At 43.7% G+C, this 19687-nt stretch overlaps 1 protein-coding gene across 3 annotated transcripts in view; it reads left to right on the top strand.

The window, feature by feature from the left end:
- fam189a2 (family with sequence similarity 189 member A2) overlaps positions 1-19687 on the top strand; it is a 108691-nt gene that overhangs the window by 18218 nt on the left and 70786 nt on the right. For 2 of the 3 annotated variants that reach the window (XM_063049068.1, XM_063049066.1), the window contains exon 2: positions 2240-2296. The exons of the other annotated variant lie outside the window; for it this stretch is intronic. In XM_063049068.1, coding sequence (XP_062905138.1) covers positions 2240-2296 — 57 coding nt within the window. The remainder of the gene's footprint in view (positions 1-2239; positions 2297-19687) is intronic. 3 annotated transcript variants of the gene reach the window in all.

Genomic DNA, 19687 nt, shown 5'->3' with positions numbered 1-19687 from the left:
ATTTGATCTGTGTAACAGTATGCAAGACAAGAATTTCACTCTATTTTGGTACATTTGACAAAAATAAACCAATATCAATGCCAAGACTTCAGAGGAGATTTATGGGACGAGGGTCAGAGTCATGGAGAGAGTATGAGTAAGTTAAGACTTCTTCATTTAGCGAGTAGGAGAACGAGGGGTGATATTATAGAGGTGCATAAAATCATGAGGCGTATGGAGAGGGTGAATGCATGCAGTATATATTCCCAGGGTTGCGTAATCAAGAGCCGGAGACATAGGTTTAAAGTGAGAGAGGAGAGATCCCCGATGAGCAACTTTTTCCACGTAGAGGGTGGTTATTCATGGAATCAGCTGCCAAAGGAAGTGCTTGAAGCAGAGAAGTTACTTGGACAGGTGCGTGAATAGAACATGTTGATATGGGCAATATGCATGCAAATGAGACTACCTTAGCTAGAAATCTTGGCATGGGCCAGTTGGGCAGAAGGAGTTTCTGTGTTCTATGACTCTAAGAGCAGGAGCTGGCCATAGGACTGAACTGCAATTATAAGACTTTCTACATCAACTCTGCATTCCTTCCTGATCCTGCCTCTTCCATTGCCTGGAATGTTGTCCATCTTGCCCTGTGGCAGGAATATAGCCAACAACAGCCTCCTGGGCTTGAGAATGCCAGACTCTCAATACACGCTTGAGGAAGTTTCCCTGTATCTTGGTCCAAAAATGCGAAGTTTCCCTGCTCCAAACTAGCCACACTCTTTCAAACAGAATCTATTATCAGATCTAAAGTTTTTTAGGATTATGTGCACAATACCTACCTAGTTGCATGCACATCAAGACGTGCACTTTGATGAGATGATGTATTCTGATCAACCTTCTGGATAGCTAGAAAATATAGATTATGGGACACATTGTATCTGAGTCTTAAAGCGCCACTTTGCAGATTTCTCCTGGAAAACTAAATCAGCAATAATCTTCAGATTCAAGATGCTCGCTGGACAATTTGGTCAAATGGTGGAATTCAATTGTGTTCCATTGTTAGATATTAGAGCAAGCTGAAGCAATACAAATGTTGGTTAAGGGAAGGCAGGTTTATTTGTATAGCACTTTTCAAATACAGGGCTCTACATAGAACAAGATATAAAAACCAAACATCAAATTTCAGACAATATAATGAGAATAAAATCACACATAAAAATAAATAAATAAAAATTGCAGTGCAGGGCATTCTACTTAAAAGCTACAGCAAAAAGAAAAGTTTCAGGCCTTGATTTAAAAGAGCTTAAAGTCAGGGCAGACTTCAGATCACCTGCAAGGTTATAGTAACTAAAAGCTGCTGCACCAGGATTAGTTTTGACCCTGGGATGGTCAGCAAACCCACCCCAGACGACCTGAGAGCTCGGGAAGGTTCACAATGCAACAAGAGATCAGAGACGTATTTTGGCCCCAGACCATTCAGTGCTTTATAAAGCAGTAGTAATGTTTCAAAGTCAGTCCTTGGATGGACAGGAAGCCGGTGTGGAGTGCTGTATTCGACTTTCTTGGTCTTAGTGAGGACTCCAGCAGCAGTGTTCTGAAAGGCAAGGTGCTGGTTATTGCAAATTCAAGGGCAGTGCATATAGTTTTGGTCTTGATTTACTTTCTTAGCAAGCAATACAAAGAAGTTAAATTAGATTGTCCCTGTGATGAGGGGGTTGTTAGGTGATGGGGTCCTTCTCTGAACCTCCTGTTGACTATTGTGGGATCATGTGAGAAGGATGTCCACTCTGTTGGGGAAGTTTCTGAGTAAGGGAAAGCCCATCAGGTTGTGATGAGAAGGGATTACTTCCAAACATTTTTGAATGTCCTGTATTTTCTGCCCTAGAAACCTGCGAATGCCTAGTTGCTAAGAGTATTTAAGAACTTTTGGGCTACTGGGGAATTGGGAGTTGAGGGGATCAGACAGGAAAATGTAGCTGACATCAAAGATCTGATCTGGTATGACCTTAATGAATAACAAAGGATACTTGAGGGAACATGTGGCCCTTCATCTGAATCTCTTGGTTACAAACTCTTGCATATCATGTAATTTCTTCAATTACAGCCTTTTGTGAATTTGAACACCTCTGTCAAATGTATTATCCTTCTCAAGCTCCAAATAACCAGTTAAAATGCAAGTTATAACTTTTTAATCCCCATTTACATTAGTTGTCCATCTGAATATGAGGACAACTTCTCTGACTTGGAGTTTGTTTTTCATTTACAGGTAATTCTTTCAGGCATCCTGGGATTAACCACATGGAAAAGGCCAATGCTGCTTTTGGTAGGCAAGATTTGATTTTCTCTGTCTCCCTCAAACCAATTGGTATGGTTGGGCTTACAACTGAAGCACAGAAAGAGTTCCTTCAGCCCATTAAGATTGTTTTATGTCTTTAAAACATGGATCTATTAATAACCTTTTCCATTTCTCCATCATAAAATTTGCTTGAACTTTTGTTTTATCACAAGCATCAGGCCCACTACCTCTGCAAAATCCTCCTTTGAAAGATTTATCTAATTGCCTTTTGAAAATTACTGTTGAGTCTGCTTCCACTACCTAATCCAGATCACAAATCATGTTAAAAATGTTTGCCTGCTCTTGCTTCACAAGACTAATTTTTCTTATCCAATAAATAACGTTACACTGCCTTTCTCTACTTGCGTCTGTAATTTCATATCAGAAAAAGCTTTAGTCCCAGAGGTTGAATTCTGTTTCCATCTATTATTTGCTACATAATAGAAGGGCTTTGAAGCTTAGTGTACTGAATTTAAATCAAGGATCCATCAATAACCTTTTCCATTTCTCCATCGTAAAACTTGTTTGACTGCTTAAGTATCTGGTGTAAAGACTCCTGTCCTGCACAAAATTGGAGGTGGGCCAGCAAGTTGGACAGATAAATCTTTGCCCAAGGACTACTTTATCCAGCAATGTAGCCCGATGCTGAATCATTTCCATGAGGAGAGTAATCAGCAAACAATTTTATTAATTTTTTTTGTCTGCCTTGGAAGGCCTCTGCTGCAATTTGTTGTTGCATGCTTTCACCTGCCTGTCCCCAATGTTCTTGAATTGTCTCCCTAAATTACTCCTCTTCCCTTCTTTGGAATATACCTGAGAATTTACCTATAGCCAAACTAATGATCACCCGCCATAAAATCAGAAAATACTGAAAATGCTCCAGGCAGCATCCATGGAGAAAGAAACAGAGTTGATGTTTCAGCATCTGCCCATGGATATTACCTGGCTTAGGTTTTCTGTTTGTATGTCAGGTTTCCAGCATCCAGAGTGTTTTTATTTCAAACTGCTGTCCCAACTCAAACATGGCACACTCTTCAACCCAAACTATGCAATGTCTGGGGATGTGTTTCCATTATGTGAGGGCAGTGGCTCTTATCATGGGCCATATGGCCCTCCAGGGGGTCATGCTGGATTTCACGGGGGCCACAAGTTAAAGAAACAAGAAACTTAGGGCCACAGGAGTTTCTGAATGGGCCATGTTACTGTTTTAATGAGATATTACTAAAATATATAAGTAAAAAAGAAATGAATATATGTAACTTATTTGGAACCCTGAATGAACTGAATGGGAAAATATGCTGGATGATGCAAATGAGGTAGCAGAACAGTTTAGTCTGTGTGTGTAAAGGGGCGGGGGGGGGGAGGGATGCCGCATCGTGTTATCTCTGTTCCTGCATAACCATGCACAAATCACCGTTCACACCAGCAGAGCCCCGCTTCACTTCCACCCCCAAATCACAATTGGGCTGCCTGCAGCAAGGCCAGTCTGTGAGTATTCTGCAGGAGGCTGGTTCTACTGGCGTTCCACTGACCGGTAGTTGTTATGATGCATATAAAATGTGACAAGACGGCTACAGTTACTGCAGTGGGGTCATTTGCCAGAAACGGCTAAACTGCAGAAAGGCAAGAATGCATGAAGTCTACCACTGCATCTTCCATTAAATCCCTGATACTAACCATATTTTGAAAGGAAGTTCAATTTGCTCTTCTTGGTGAGTCCACGCCCTTTATTACATATTTTGGCCAGTGAGGAAACGCAATTTGCCAGGGAATTTAAGACAGATACCAAAGTTTCAAAAAGTTTAAAGAGGTCAAGAGCTGTTTTTGGAACACAATATTCCGATGGAAAATATAATGGTTTCTGCAACTGATGGTGCTGCTTTGATAGTAGGAGATACAGAGGATTCTTTGCTCACCTAAAAAATACTGTGCCTGATCTTTGGATATACTGTTCCATCCACTGTCAACACTTGGTTGCAAGAAAATTGGGAGGATATTTGCACCTCTACTGTTGTAATAATGGCTGTCAATTCCATCAAATTAAATGCACTTCAAGATTGTCTTTATTGACAACTTTGTGAAGAAAATGAAGAACATTTTGAACTACTAACACATACAGTGGTCTGATGGTTATCAAAAGGTAATTGTATTTGCCACTTTGTTGCACTTCAGGATAGTATTGTAGCATTTCTAAGTGATAAGCACCTTGGAAGCAAATTTTTGCTGTTAAGTCTGACATATTTACCTGTTAGATATATTTAAAAACTGAATTTATCATACAAAAACTTGCAAGGAAAAACCTGCAATTTCATATCCTGCAAAGAGGCTATTGCTGAATGTGAACGATGTTGGCCCCACGTTGCAAGAACGTCTACTTGAGCTGCAGAGTGATACAACAGCTCACGCAAAGTTCAAATGCAGCAGGAAAATTTCTGGACCAGGAGTGATATTCAAAATAAGTTCCCACAGCTCTGGGAGATAGCAAAAACGTTTTAAATTGGATTTCCCACCTCTTATCTAACTGAATGTGGTTTTGGTCAAGCTTTTCACCAGCTATCAAAAACTCGCAATCATCTTGATGTTGTGAAAGGAGGTGACCTTTGATTACCTTCAACTGAGTTGCAACCAGATATTCAAAAACTCATTACTTTACATCAGCCACAAGGATTTCACTTAATATCTGAAGTAACAATATTAAGCGCTTTTCTGTTGGAACAATATTATATTGTATATATTATATAATAAAGTATCATTTTCAGAACTTTGAAACAGTTTTATTTTTCATGCGCATCATATACCTATCAGCTGTTAAAACATAAGTATTGACTGTATATTAGAATAATTAGTACAGTTGACAAAAAAAACTTCAGCGACTAGCAGAGACTATGGCGGGTGAGGCCACACAGGTAAATGAAAGTCATAAGTGGGTCAAAAGCAGGAAAAGGTTGTGGACCAGTGTGTGTGTGGGGGGGGGCTGCATAAACACTAGATATTCTTGTGCAGTACACAGCTGTGTGATGTTAAAGACTGGAGAAAATTATTGATGAATTGAATGCAATGTGTCAAATGAAATGGGATTTTCTACAACACCGCAACAGGTCTCTTTGCTTCCCCCGTTAACAACAACTTCCCTAAACAAGTGCATGCAATGTTAGTTAATCCCCGCTTCATCTGGCAGATCCTGGAGTCATACAGCCGAGCATTTACAGTCCAGGAGAAGCTGCAGAATGACAATGGGGCCGTGCTGGCGAAGGTGAAGCTGCACTGCAGAGGGTTGGAGTTGGCCTCATTTCTTGAAAAAATGTTGCTGTGATCTGCAGATCCCAGTTCCTAAGCAGTGAAAGGCTTGTATTTCTCTGCTGCCTTTTCACAGTCTCTGGGCATCGATCCTGCTTCACAACCATTCACATGTTTTCACTGTTACCCACACAATATTAGTGATTTCTTTTCCTGGACAATAACACTACTGTTGGTTACCTAACTGAAAGGCTTCAGTCACTTTACATGCAAATAAAGTAGGAACCATATACTAAGTTATTTTGGCCATCAAAGTAATTCTTGAAGTCATTTTGACACTCTCTAATATCTGTAAGAAATGTGAGGAAGTATAATTTTTGTGAAAGGCAGATTTAGATTACACAATATTACTTACTACATTGGCTGGGAGGCATCGAGGGCAGTGGGATGGTAGTAGTGTAATTTCTGTTGAGTACTGTAATGTAATGTTAGTTCCTTACTAGCTTGAATCATCCATCTCTTCCGGTGATCATGTGCAAGAACCTACAGGTATTAGTTTTCACCTCTTCCAGCTTTTGGGACGTTTTGTCTCACGACTTCCTTACTCCAGTTGCCTACTCCTGGTCAAACATTTAAATTTTCCCTCAAAATTAGCAACAGGCGTATTTAAAGAAAATGAAGATTTATTTAAAAAAATGTCTTTTGTTGGTCATAACAGGTAACTGTTTAATTCCTGATGATTTAGGATAATTCTGGAGTGTTGAGAATGCTACTGTCAATACGTTTCCTTTGATATTTGGTAACAGCCATGTATTGGTGGTTAGGGTGCTCACTTCCTTCTAACAAAGGATATGAGTTCGAGTCCCACTTCAGCAGGGGTTAATTTAAATTTTTTAATGGCAGCATTGAATTTACAACTTATAAAATATGATTCTATGTTTTTAATAGATATTGGAGCTTAAAAAATTTGGTTGCAGGGAATCAGAAATAAAAAGAGAAAATGCTAGGAGTCTTAACAGAGCAACACATATGAAATGTTGGAGGAGCTCAGCAGGTTATGTGGCATTTTTGAAAATTGGGCCAAGAACCTCCTTCATGACTGGAAATGAAGGGGAAGACGCCAAAATAAAGTGAATAGAGGGGAACAAGGACTAGCTAGAAGGTGATAGGTGAGCCAAGTGGGTGGGAAAGGTAAAGGGCTAGAGAAGAATGAATCTGATGGGAGAAAGCAAAGAAGAGGGGAGACCATGGGGAGGTGATAGGCAGGTGATGTACAGGTCGGGCAGTATCTGTGGATAGAGAAACAGGTAATAAATTAACTGGGGGAGGTGATAGGCAGGTAATGTACATCTCAGGCAGTATCTGTGGATAGAGAAACAGGTAATAAATTTACCAAGGGGAGGTGATAGGCAGGTGATGTACAGGTCAGGCAGTATCTGTGGATAGAGAAACAGGTAATAAATTAACCAGGGGGAGGTGATAGGCAGGTGATGTACAGGTCAGGCAGTATCTATGGAAAGAGAAACAGGTAATAAATTCTTTCAGTGCAACCAAAATGTTCTCCTTGTTATTACTTTCACAAGTATTGCTAGTACTGCTGTTTTTATTTTGTATGTAGAGTGGATTTAAATGAAATTCCTTCAGATCTCAGGAAGAATGAAATAGCTCTGTGCTACAATTAGGAGGAACATTGTTAATTCCGAAATAGTTTATAGTTTTCTTCCCTGCATTTAAAGGATCTGATCATCATGAACTAGACTAGTATTTATTACCCATCTCTAATTGCCCTTGAACTGAATGACTTATTCTAGAGTGTAGCTCTTCTTGTCCCCTTTAGTAGAAATTGTGGATTCTTTCATTGGCAGTGAGAAAGACAATGTGAGGGAGTAGTTGATAGTCAATGGGTTCCCACATGGATCAGACTGAGTAAAGAAAGGCAACAGATTTGTATCCATAATCAACATTAGTGAATCAGTTGAGGATTTGCATCAAATCCATAATTTTTTTAACTTCTATTTTATTTCGGAATTTAAGTGACAGGATTTAAATTCCCTGGCTGCAATAGGAATTTGAACTTGTATCTCCAGCTCATTTTCCAGTTCTCTGGATCATAAGTCTAGTGTACTGGCCCACACTGATGCATGTCAGACTTTTATTTTGGTAGACCCAGTGACCTCATGCTATCATATTTTTGTTGATATCCACCCTGAGTAACTTTGCTTTGATGTACTGTACGTGTAAGAAGACGGGATGACTGCAGGTTGAGATGGGTTGAACACCTGAAATGGCGTCACATCCAGCAGCCATCCCTCCCATTGCCTGCTATTTCTCAGCCTGCCTTCTCCCTTTCATTTGAGTTGCACTGAACTCTGCATCAGAACTACTGTGTACAGATGTGGTCGCCGTGCTCTCGGAAGGATAGAGAGGCGCTGAGGGCTTGTTATTTTGAAGGTGTAAATCCAAGTCGTTTGGGTAAGTTGTCCAAATTTGGAAAACGGTTTGCTTCCTAATACAGAACAGTACAGTACAGGAACAGCCCCTTCAGTCCATAATTTTACACCAAACTAATTAAGATAGTTCTAAATGTCTATATACAATAATTCCATCTACCTATATAATGGCATATCCCTCGATTCTCTACACATCCACTTGTAAGATCCTCTTCAATATCTTTATCATATTTGCCTTCAGTATCATCCCTGGCAGTGCATACCAGGCTCCCACCACTCTCTGTGTAAAAAAAACAATCCTTTGAGCTTACCCCTCTCGCCTTTCAATCCCAGTAAAAAGATACCAGCTGTCTACTCTATCTGTTCTACTCATAATTTTATCAAAGTCCATCAGCTCTGTCCTCAGCCTCAGCCACTCCAGAGAAAATGACCTGAGATTGTCCAACCTCCCTTTATGGCACATGCTCTCTAATCCAGGCAACAGCCTGGTAAACCTCTTCTGCACCCTCTCCAGAGCCTCCACATCCTTCCTAAAACAAAGCAACCAGATTTGTATGCCATACTCCAGACGAGGCCGAGGCAAAGTTTTGTCAAGCTGCAACGTAACTCCCAGACTCTTGAACTCGGTGCTTGAAATAATAAAGTATGCCATATGCCACCTTTAACACCCTGTCAGCCTGTCCTGCCACTTCCATGGAGCTATGGACTTGGATCTTAAGATCCCACTGTACATCAGAGGAATAGTTAGCAGGAGGTAGGGAGGCTTCTGCAGAGGATTTCAGTGCTTGCGGCTTTGGTAATTTAGAAGGCAGGTATTACAGCCCAAACTCTGACCTATAACCTATTCGCGAGAGAAGTGACTGTTTGGAAGCTGGTCCCCATTAAATGAACCCCTGAATTATGGAGTTGCAGAAGATTTGGAACTTATATAATGCCTTATTGATATTTCAAAGCTCTTTACAGCCAAGGAAGTACTTTCAAAGCGTTAATGTTACAATACAGAAAACAGTGTGGCAAATTTGTGCAGAGTAGGCTCCCAAAAACAGGTCATTAATTTTATCATACTCCAATAAGATGCTAACAGCAAAAAGCCATCATTTGCAATATCATCTGCTGTTTCTCAGCATGCCTTCTCCCTTTCATTTGCGTTGCACTGAAAGAGCTGGAAAGAGCACTAAGAGTATTTATGTAATGTTGACGAAGTTATAGGGGTAATTTGGGCAGGCTTGGACCTTATTCCTTGTACTGTGGGAGACGGGGATGACCTTATAAAAGGCCCACATGCAGGATTCCCATAGGTTAACTTGCAGACTGATAAGGAAGGCAAATGAAATGCTAGCGCTTACTTTGAGAGGACGAGAATATAGAGGCAAGGATCTAATGTGGAGACTTTATAAGGCACTGGTCAGACTACACAGAGTATTGTGAGCAATTTTAGGTGCTTCATTTAAGAAAGGAGAGGGTTCAGAGGAGGTTCAGGAGAATGATCTTGGGATGGAAAAGTTAACGTATGAGAAGCGTTTGATGGCTCTGGGCCTGTACTTGCCGGAGTTTAGAAGAATGAGGAGGTATCCCATTGAAACTAGTCAAAAATTGAAAGCCCCAGACAATGAATGTGGAGAGGATGTTTTTTATAGCGAGGGAGTCTAGGACCAGAGGGCACAGAGAAACATAGAAAACCTACAGCACAATCCAGACCCTTCGACCCACGTTGCTGTGCCGAACATGTACTTACTTTAGAAATTACCTAGGGTTACCCCATAGCCTTCTATTTTTCTAAGCTTCATGTACCTATCCAGGAGTCTCTTAAAAGACCCTATCGTATCCACCTCTGCCACCATTGCCAGCAGCCCATTCCATGCACTCACCACACTGGGTAAAAAAACTTATCCTTGACATCTCCTCTGTACCTACTTCCAAGCACCTTAAACTGTGCCCTCTCGTGCTAGCCATTTCAGCCCTGGGAAAAAGCCTCTGACTATCCAAAAGATCAATGCCTCTCATCATTTTATACAGCTCTATCAGGTCCCTCTCGTCACTCCAAGGAGAAAAAGCCAAGTTCACTCAAACTATTCTCACAGGGCATGCTCCACAATCCAGGCAACTTCCTTGGAAACAACAGGAATTCTGTAGATGCTGGAAATTCAAGCAACACACATCAAAGTTGCTGGTGAACGCAGCAGGCCAAGCAGCATATGTAGGAAGAGGTACAGTCGACGTTTCAGGCCGAGACCCTTCGTCAGGACTAACTGAAGGAAGAGTGAGTAAGGGATTTGAAAGTTGGAGGGGGAGGGGGAGATCCAAAATGATAGGAGAAGACAGGAGGGGGAGGGATAGAGCCGACAGCTGGACAGGTGATAGGCAGAAGGGGATACGAGAGGATCATAGGACAGGAGGTCCGGGAAGAAAGACAAGGAGGTGGGGGGGGACCCAGAGGGTGGGCAAGAGGTATATTCAGAGGGACAGAGGGAGAAAAAGAGTGACAGAAAGAATGTGTGCATAAAAATGAGTAACAGATGGGGTACGAGGGGGAGGTGGGGCCTTAGCGGAAGTTAGAGAAGTCAATGTTCATGCCATCAGGTTGGAGGCTACCCAGACGGAATATAAGATGTTGTTCCTCCAACCTGAGTGTGGCTTCATCTTTACAGTAGAGGAGGCTGTGGGTAGACATGTCAGAATGGGAATGGGATGTGGAATTAAAATGTGTGGCCACTGGGAGATCCTGCTTTCTCTGGCGGACAGAGCGTAGATGTTCAGCAAAGCAGTCTCCCAGTCTGCGTCGGGTCTCACCAATATATAAAAGGCCACATTGGGAGCACCAGACGCAGTATATCACCCCAGTCAACTCACAGGTGAAGTGTTGCCTCACCTGGAAGGACTGTTTGGGGCCCTGCATGGTGGTAAGGGAGGAAGTGTAAGGGCATGTGTAGCACTTGTTCCGCTTACACGGATAAGTGCCAGGAGGGAGATCAGTGGGGAGGGATGCGGGGGGACGAATGGACAAGGGAGTAGTGTAGGGAGCGATCCCTGCGGAATGCAGAGAGACGGGGGGTAGGGAAAGATGTGCTTAGTGGTGGGATCCCGTTGGAGGTGGCGGAAGTTACGGAGAATAATATGTTGGACCCGGAGGCTGGTGGGGTGGTAGGTGAGGACCAGGGGAACCCTATTCCTAGTGGGGTGGCGGGAGGATGGAGTGAGAGCAGATGTACGTGAAATGGGGGAGATGCGTTTAAGAGCAGAGTTGATAGTGGAGGAAGGGAAGCCCCTTCCTTTAAAAAAAGGAAGACATCTCCCTCGTCCTAGAATGAAAAGCCTCATCCTGAGAGCAGATGCGGCGGAGACGGAGGAATTGCGAGAAGGGGATGGCGTTTTTGCAAGAGACAGGGTGTGAGAAGAGGAATAGTCCAGATAACTGTGAGAGTCAGTAGGCTTATAGTAGACATCAGTGGATAAGCTGTCTCCAGAGACAGAGACAGAAAGATCTAGAAAGGGGAGGGAGGTGTCAGAAATGGACCAGGTAAACTTGAGGGCAGGGTGAAAGTTGGAGGCAAAGTTAATAAAGTCAACGAGTTCTGCATGCGTGCAGGAAGCAGCGCCAATGCAGTCGTCGATGTAGCGAAGGAAAAGTGGGGGACAGATACCAGAATAGGCACAGAACATAGATTGTTCCACAAACCCAACAAAAAGGCAGGCATAGCTAGGACCCATACGGGTGGCCATAGCTACACCTTTAGTTTGGAGGAAGTGGGAGGAGCCAAAGGAGAAATTATTAAGAGTAAGGACTAATTCCACTAGACGGAGCAGAGTGGTGGTAGAGGGGAACTGATTAGGTCTGGAATCCAAAAAGAAGCGTAGAGCTTTGAGACCTTCCTGATGGGGGATGGAAGTATATAAGGACTGGACATCCATGGTGAAAATAAAGCAGTGGGGGCCAGGGAACTTAAAATCATCGAAAAGTTTAAGAGCATGAGAAGTGTCACGAACATAGGTCGGAAGGGATTGAACAAGGGGTGATAAAACAGTGTCGAGGTATGCAGAAATGAGTTCGGTGGGGCAGGAGCAAGCTGAGACAATAGGTCGGCCAGGACAGGCAGGTTTGTGGATCTTGGGTAGGAGGTAGAAATGGGAAGTGCGGGGTGTGGGAACTATAAGGTTGGTAGCAGTGGATGGGAGATCCCCTGAGCGGATAAAGTCGGTGATGGTGTGGGAGACAATGGCCTGGTGCTCCTTAGTGGGGTCACGATCAAGGGGTAAATAAGAGGAGGTATCCGCGAGTTGTCGCTGTGCCTCGGCAAGGTAGAGGTCAGTACGCCAGACTACAACAGCACCCCCCTTATCAGCGGGTTTAATAATAAGGTTAGGATTAGTGCGGAGGGAGTGGAGAGCAGAGCGTTCCGAAGGAGTGAGGTTGGAATGGGGACAAGGTGCGGTGAAGTCGAGACGGTTGATGTCCCGTCGGCAGTTAGCAATAAAGAGATCCAGAGCAGGCAGAAGACCAGAGCGGGGTGTCCATGAAGAAGAGGAGGGTTGAAGACGGGAGAAGGGGTCATCGGTGGGGGTGGAAGAGTCCTTGCCGAAGAAGTAGGCTCGGAGACGGCGGAAGAAAAGTTCTGCATCGTGGCGAACACGGAACTCGCTGAGGTGTGGGCGAAGGGGGACAAACGTGAGGCCCTTACTGAGAACAGAGCGTTCTGCCTCCGACAGTTGAAGGTCGGAGGGGATGGTAAAGACCCGGCACGAATGAGAGCTGGGATCAGAGGGGGGAGGGGGGAGGCTGGGGGTGTCAATGGAGAGGGGAGGGTTGGAGTGAGAGGAAGATGGAGCCTCTGGGGACCCAGGAGTTGACGGTGGGATCTGAGGAAGACGGGGCTGCGGAGTGGTGGTGGGGAAGGGGAGACGGGAGTCACAACAGAAGCACATAAAGACCTGGCCTGGAGTTCAAGGCTGGAGTTGCAGTTGGTGGTTGCGCAATCACATTGAATGTCTCCATAGTCGTTGCTGGAGTCTGGGTTTTGAATATGAACTTCCTTGCAAATCTCCTCTGCACCCTTTCTATGGTTTCCACATCCTTCCTGTAGTGAGGTGACCAGAACTAAGCACAGTACTCCAAGTGGGGTTTGACCAGAGTCCTATATAGCTGCAACATTACCTCTTGGCTCCTAAACTCAATCCCACGATTGATGAAGGCCAATACACCGTATGCCTTAACCACACAGTTAGCCTGCACAGCAGCTTTGACTCGGACCCCAAGATCCCTCTGATCCTCCACAACGCCAAGAGTCTTACCATTGATGCTATATTCTGCCATCATATTTGACCTACCAAAATGAAACACCTCACACTTATCTGGGTTGAACTCTGTCTGCCACTTCCCAGCCCAGTTCTGCATCCTATCGATGTCCCACTGTAACCTCTGACAGCCCTCCGCACTATTCACAACACCCCCAACCTTTGTGTCATCAGCAAATTTACTGACCCATCCCTGCACTACTTCATCCAGGTCATTTATAAAAATCACAAAGAGAAGGGGTCCCAGAACAGATCCCTGAGGCACATCACTGGTCACTGACCTCCATGCCAAATATGACCCGTCTACAACCATTCTTTTTCTTCTGTAAGAAAGCGAATTCTGAATCCACAAAGCAAGGTTCCCTTTGGATCCCATGCCTCCTTACTTTCTCAATAAGCCTTGCAGGGGGTACCTTATCAAATGCTTTGCTGAAATCCATATACTCTGCATCTACTGCTCTTCCTTCATCAATGTGTTTAGTCACATCCTCAAAAAATTCAATTAGGCTCGTAAGGCATGACCTGCCTTTCACAAAGCCATGCTGACTATTCCTAATCATATTATGCCTCTCCAAATATTCATAAATCTACCTCTCAGGGTCTTCTCCGTCAACTTACTAACCACTGAAGTAAGACTCACTGGACTATAATTTCCTGGGTGATCTCTACTCCTTTTCTTGAATAAGGGAACAACATCTGCAACCCTCCAATCCTCTCCCCGTCCCCAGTGATGATGTAAAAATCATTGCCAGAGGATCAGCAGTCTCCTCCCTCGCCTCCCACAGTAGCCTGGAGTATATCTTGTTTGGTCCCGGTGACTTATCCTGCACTGGCACAGCTTCAGAAAAAGAAGGACATCTCATTACAACAGAGATAGAGGAATTTCTTTAGCCAGAGGGTGGTGAGTCTGTGGACTACAAATATAACCATAAGACCATAAAATATAGGAGCAGAATTAGGCCATTTGGCCCATCAAGTCTGCTCCGCCATTTCATCATGGCTGATCCAATTTTCCTCTCTGCTCCAATCTCCTGCCTTCTCCCCGTATCCCTTTATGCCCTGACCAATCAAGAATCTGTCGACCTCTGCCTTGTATATACATAGAGTTGGCCTCCACCAGCTGCCCATGGTGAACAATTCCACAGATTCACGACTCTTTGGCTAAAGTAATTCTTCCTCATCCCCATTCTAAAAGAATATCCCTCCACTCTGAGGCTGTGTCCTCTGCTCTTAGCCTCTGCCACCATAGGAAACCTCCTCTCCACATCCACTTTATCAAGGCCTATCACCATTTAACAGGTTTCAATGAGGCACCCCTAATTCTTCTGAATTTTAGTGAATACAGCCCAGAGCCATCAACTGCTCTACATATGACAAGCTATTCAATCCTGGAATCATTTTTGTGAGTCTCCTTTGAACGGTCTCCAATTTCAGCATATTCTTCCTAACATAAGGGGCTCAAAACTGCTTACAATACTACAAGTGAGGCCTCACCTTGCTTTTTATATTTGAGTCATCTTGAAATGAATGCTAACATCATATTTGCCTTCCTTACCCCAAACTCAACCTACAAATTAACTTTAGGGAATCCTGCACAAGGACTCCCAAGTTCCTTCAACCCCTCAGATTTTTGTATTTGCTCTCCATTTAGAAAATAGTGAACCCTTTTTCATTCCTTCTACCAAACTGCATGACCATACAATTCCTGACACTGTATTCCATCTGCCATTTCTTTACCCATTCTCCTAATCTGTCTAAATCCTTCTGTAGCCTCTCTGCTTCCTCAAAACTACCTGAACCTCCAACTATCTTCATATCATCTGCAAACGTTGCAACAAAGCCATCAATTCCATTATCCAAATCATTGATATAATGTAAAAAGAATTGGTAGCAACACACACCCCTGTGGAACACCACCGGTTACCAAAAGCCAACCAGAAAAGGCTCCCTTTATTCCCACTCTTTGCCTCCTGCCAATCAGCCACTGCTTTATCCATGCTAGCATCTTTCCTGTTATACTATGGGTTCATACCTTGATAAGCAGCCTCATGTATGGCACCTTGTCAAAGGCCTTCTGAAAATTCAAGTATACAACATCAACTGATTTTCCTTTGCCTATCCTGCTTGTTTTTTCAAAGAATTCCAACAGAGTTATCAGGCAAGATTTTCTCTTTCACTCTTTATGGTAATAATATTCTTGGCTGTTTGATTTGCCAAACAAAGGTTACTCTAAAATCTCCAGGCACAATCAAGACACAGGAGACTGCAGATGCTGTTATCATCATCAGCAGCAGCAGCAGACAATGTGCTGCAGGAACTCAGCTGGCCAGACAGCACTGGTGGAGAGAAATGGACGGTTGGTATTTTGGGGTCGAGACCCTTAATCTGGACTGAAAAATAGAGAATAATAGTCATTAAAATAACCAATAGAGGTGAGGTGAAAGGGCAGGGAAAGAGCTGGTAAGTGAAAGACTATAAGATATAGGAGCAGAATTAGGCTATTTGGCCCATCGAGTGCTCGCTGCCATTCTGTAGTGCCCGATTTATTATTCCTTTCAACTCCATTCTCCTGCCTTCTCCCCATAACGTTTGATACCTTTACAAATCGAGAAACTATTGTCCTCTGCTTCAAGTATACCCAATGACTTGGCCTTCATAGCATCTGTGACAATGGATTCCACAGATTCACCACCCTCTGACTAAAGAAGTTCCTCGTCATCTCTGTTCAAAGGGACAGCCTTCTATTCTCAGTCAATGCCCTCTGGTCTTAGACTTACCTACAACAGGAAACACCCTCTCTACTTCCACTCTGTCTAGGGTTTTCAATATTCAATAACTCTCAGTGAGATCCCACATTCTTCTAAACTCCAGTGCCATCAAATAGTCATAGTCATACTTTATTGATCCCGGGAGAAAATGCTCGGAGCCATCAAGTACTTCTCCTGCATGAATCCTTTCATTCCTGGGATCATTGTTGTGAACCTCCTCTGGACCCTCTCCAGTGCCAGCACATTGTTTCGTAGATAAGGGCCCAAAGCTGCTCACAAAACACCAAGTGCGGTCTGACCAATGCCTGATAAAGCATTATATCCTTGCTTTTATATCCTAGTCCTCTTGAAATGAATGCTAACATTGCATTTGCCTTCCTCACTGCCAGCTCAACCTGCAAGTTACCCTTCAGGGAATCCTGCACAAGGACTCCCAAGTCCCTTCAGATTTTGATATTTCATTCTGAGTGCTATTTTTAGTTTTAGTAATATTGGGGAGCATAGGATTGAGAGTCATCCTATCAGGTACGGAAACGGAGTTCGTTGTTCTATTTACTTTGTAGAGGGTGAGGCTTCAGGAAGATTGATTAGTTAGGCAGCTAATAATAGAAGCTTGATAGAAGTGACTGATTGGAGGATGGAGGTCATGTGACAGAATCTCCAGGACAATGTCACCTCAGATGAAACAACCTTCCTGTTGTGGAGCTGGAGAACATCATCAAAGTTCAAAGTAAATTTATTACAACAGTGTGTGTGTGTGTATATATATATATATATATATATATATATATATATATCACTATTTACAACTGCGAGATTCATTTTCTTGCAGGCATACTCAATGCATAACAGAATAATAACCACAACAGAATCAATGAAGGATCACACCAGCTGGGCGTGCAATCAGTGTGCAAAAGGCAACAAGCTGTGCAAATACAGCTTGTTGCCTTTTGAAATAGTAATAAATAAATAAGCAATAAATATCGAGAACATAAGATAAAATGTCCTTAAAAGTGAGTCCGTAGGTTGTTGTCATTTCAATGATGAGGCAAATGACGTTGAGTGCAGATGTCCCCTTTGGTTCACAAGCCTAATGGTTGAGGGATAATAACTGTCCCCGAACCTGCTGGTGAGAGCCCTGTGATCCTTGTACCTTCTGATGGTACCAGCAAGAAGAGAGCATGCCCTGGGTCCTGGGGGTCACTAACATTTGCTGTTTGGGAACTTTTTGGCAGTATACTACCAGGGGAAAAAAATGGTTAAATAGATATTCGAAGTGTCTGAATAGATTTACTCCTAATGTTTTCAGAACTGTGGTCCCCATTGTAATGACAGTGATCAATTTCTCCATACAAAAATCCCACAAGAAGTTTTGTGATAATGGCCAATAATTAGCCCTCAATTATGTTGAATACTGGATAAAGTTTGGCCTGGACGCCTGTGCACTGTTCTTTGAAAATGTTGGCATGGGACCTTTAACATGCAGATGAGGCTGCAGTCTAATGTCTCATCTAAATGCAGCTCTTGTAGGATAATATATCTAGTCCACAGGTTAGAGGTCCTGAGCTGGAGCAAGGCCAACTTTGTAAGATCTAGATGGTGTCAACTGGGAGACTTTATTTAAAGACAAAGGAACCTCAGGAAAGTGGGAGGATTTTAAAAGGATCATATCAGTCTAGAGGCAGTATATTCAGGTAATCCTGGTTGACAAGAGATGTTGAGGCTCTGGTCAAGTGAAAGAAGAATGCTTGTATTGTGTCTAGGTAGCTGGGTGACTATGCCTTAATGGATATAAGAAGTTTAAGATCAGGCTTTCCGTGTTGTGCCATTGCGGTGAGGCGATGCTGGAGTGTTCTTTCCAGGGTGAAGGTCTGGGCAAGGTTGTATGGAAGACCGGCAGTTGCCCATGCAGCAAGTCTCCCCTCTCCACGACACTGATGTTGTCCAAGGGAAGGGCAAGGGCCGATACAGCTTGGCACCAGTGTCGTCGCAGAAGTTGCCAGAACGAGATTGAAGGCAATGTCGGACTGCCTTAGGGACTCCAGCTCCGGATTTGTCCTCAGTTTACTCCCGAAGTCTTTCCCATGAGCAGCGGAGGTTTGAAATCAGAGTTTTCCCTCCCTTAGATGGACTGCCTTCCCAGGCTGACAAGTACCAAGACAACACTGGAGGACAATGCCTTCAAGTGCAGTCTCTGCAGCCGAGGCTGTTACTCCCGTGGGGCCTCCACAGCCACAACAGACGCAGCTCTACCAACACAGACTGAAGCAAGACTTTACAGGCACAGATCCATTGTCTCGCGAGACTAACGGATGCCACCACCAAGATCAGGCTTAAGGGGAAAATCTGGATGGGAGAAATAGGGTATAAGATGACAGATTTGGCAAGCAGAGTTAAAGATGTTCTTTAGTTATATTAAGGGTTAGGGGGTGACTAGGAAGAGATATTGACGGACAATGATTGTTTATTAACTTTAGTTCAGCTTTCAATACAATCATTTCCCAGAAGCTGGTGGGAAAACTGTCCATGTTGGGTCTCAACACTTCCCTCTGTAACTGGATCTTGGACTTCCTGATGAAGAGACCACAGACTGTCTGTATTGGCAGCTACATCACTGGCTCCATCACACTGAGCACCAGCACCCCTAAGGTCTTCATGGTCAGCCTACTGCTATTCACACTGCCAAGGCCAAATCCAGTTCTAACCACATCATAAATACCAAGAATCTTGCAGATACTGGAACTCTAAAGCATCATACATAAAATGCTGGAGGAACTTAGCAGGTCAGGCAGCAACTTTAGAAATGAACGGTCAACATTTCAGGCTGAGACCCTTCTTCAGGACTGGAAAAAAAAAGTGGGAAGATGCCAGAATAAGAAGTTGGGGTAGGGAAAGAAGGGTAGCTGGAAAGTGATACGTGAAGCCAGAGTGGTGGGAAAGATATAGGGCTGGAGATGAAGGAATCTGGTAGGAGAGGAGAGTGGACCATAAGAGAAAGAGGAGGAGGAGGGGCATCAGGGGCAGTGATTGGCAGGCAGAGAAGAGGTAAGAGGCCAGAGTTGGGAATAGAAAAAGAGGGGAGCATGTGGGATTTTTTTTTACCAGAGGGAGAAATTGATATTCATGCCACCAGGTTGGAGGCTATTCAGGTGGAATGTAAGGTTTTGCTCCAACAACCTGAGGGCAGCTGCATCATGGCACAAGAGGAGGCCATGGAGTGGCATATTGGAACGGGAATGGGAATTGGAGCTAAAATGTTGCATCACCGGGAAGTTACGCTTTTGGTGAATGGAACAGAGGTACTCAAAGAAGTGTCCCCCGATTTATGATGGGTCTTATCAGTGTAGAGATGGCTGCATCAGGAACACCGGCTATAGAATAGAAGGCCCAGCAGGTTCACAGATGGCGTATTGCCTCACCTGGAAGGATTGTTTGGGGCGCTGAATGGAGGTGAGGGAGGTGGTGAATGGACAGATGTGGTGCTTTGGCCCAATGCAGGGATAAGTGCTGGGAGGGAGATTAATGGGCAAGGATGAATGGAGGGAGAAATCCTGGTGGAAAGTGTAGAGCGGGGGAGGGGTGGAGGTATAGATGTGTTTGTGTTAGGATGCCCTTGGAAATGGTGGAAGTTAAAG

Source organism: Mobula hypostoma, chromosome 5, assembly GCF_963921235.1.
Source record: "Mobula hypostoma chromosome 5, sMobHyp1.1, whole genome shotgun sequence".
Lineage (NCBI taxonomy): Eukaryota > Metazoa > Chordata > Chondrichthyes > Myliobatiformes > Myliobatidae > Mobula > Mobula hypostoma.
The sequence above is the reverse complement of the archived record's forward strand: the minus strand, read 5'-3'. Positions and strand labels throughout refer to the sequence as shown.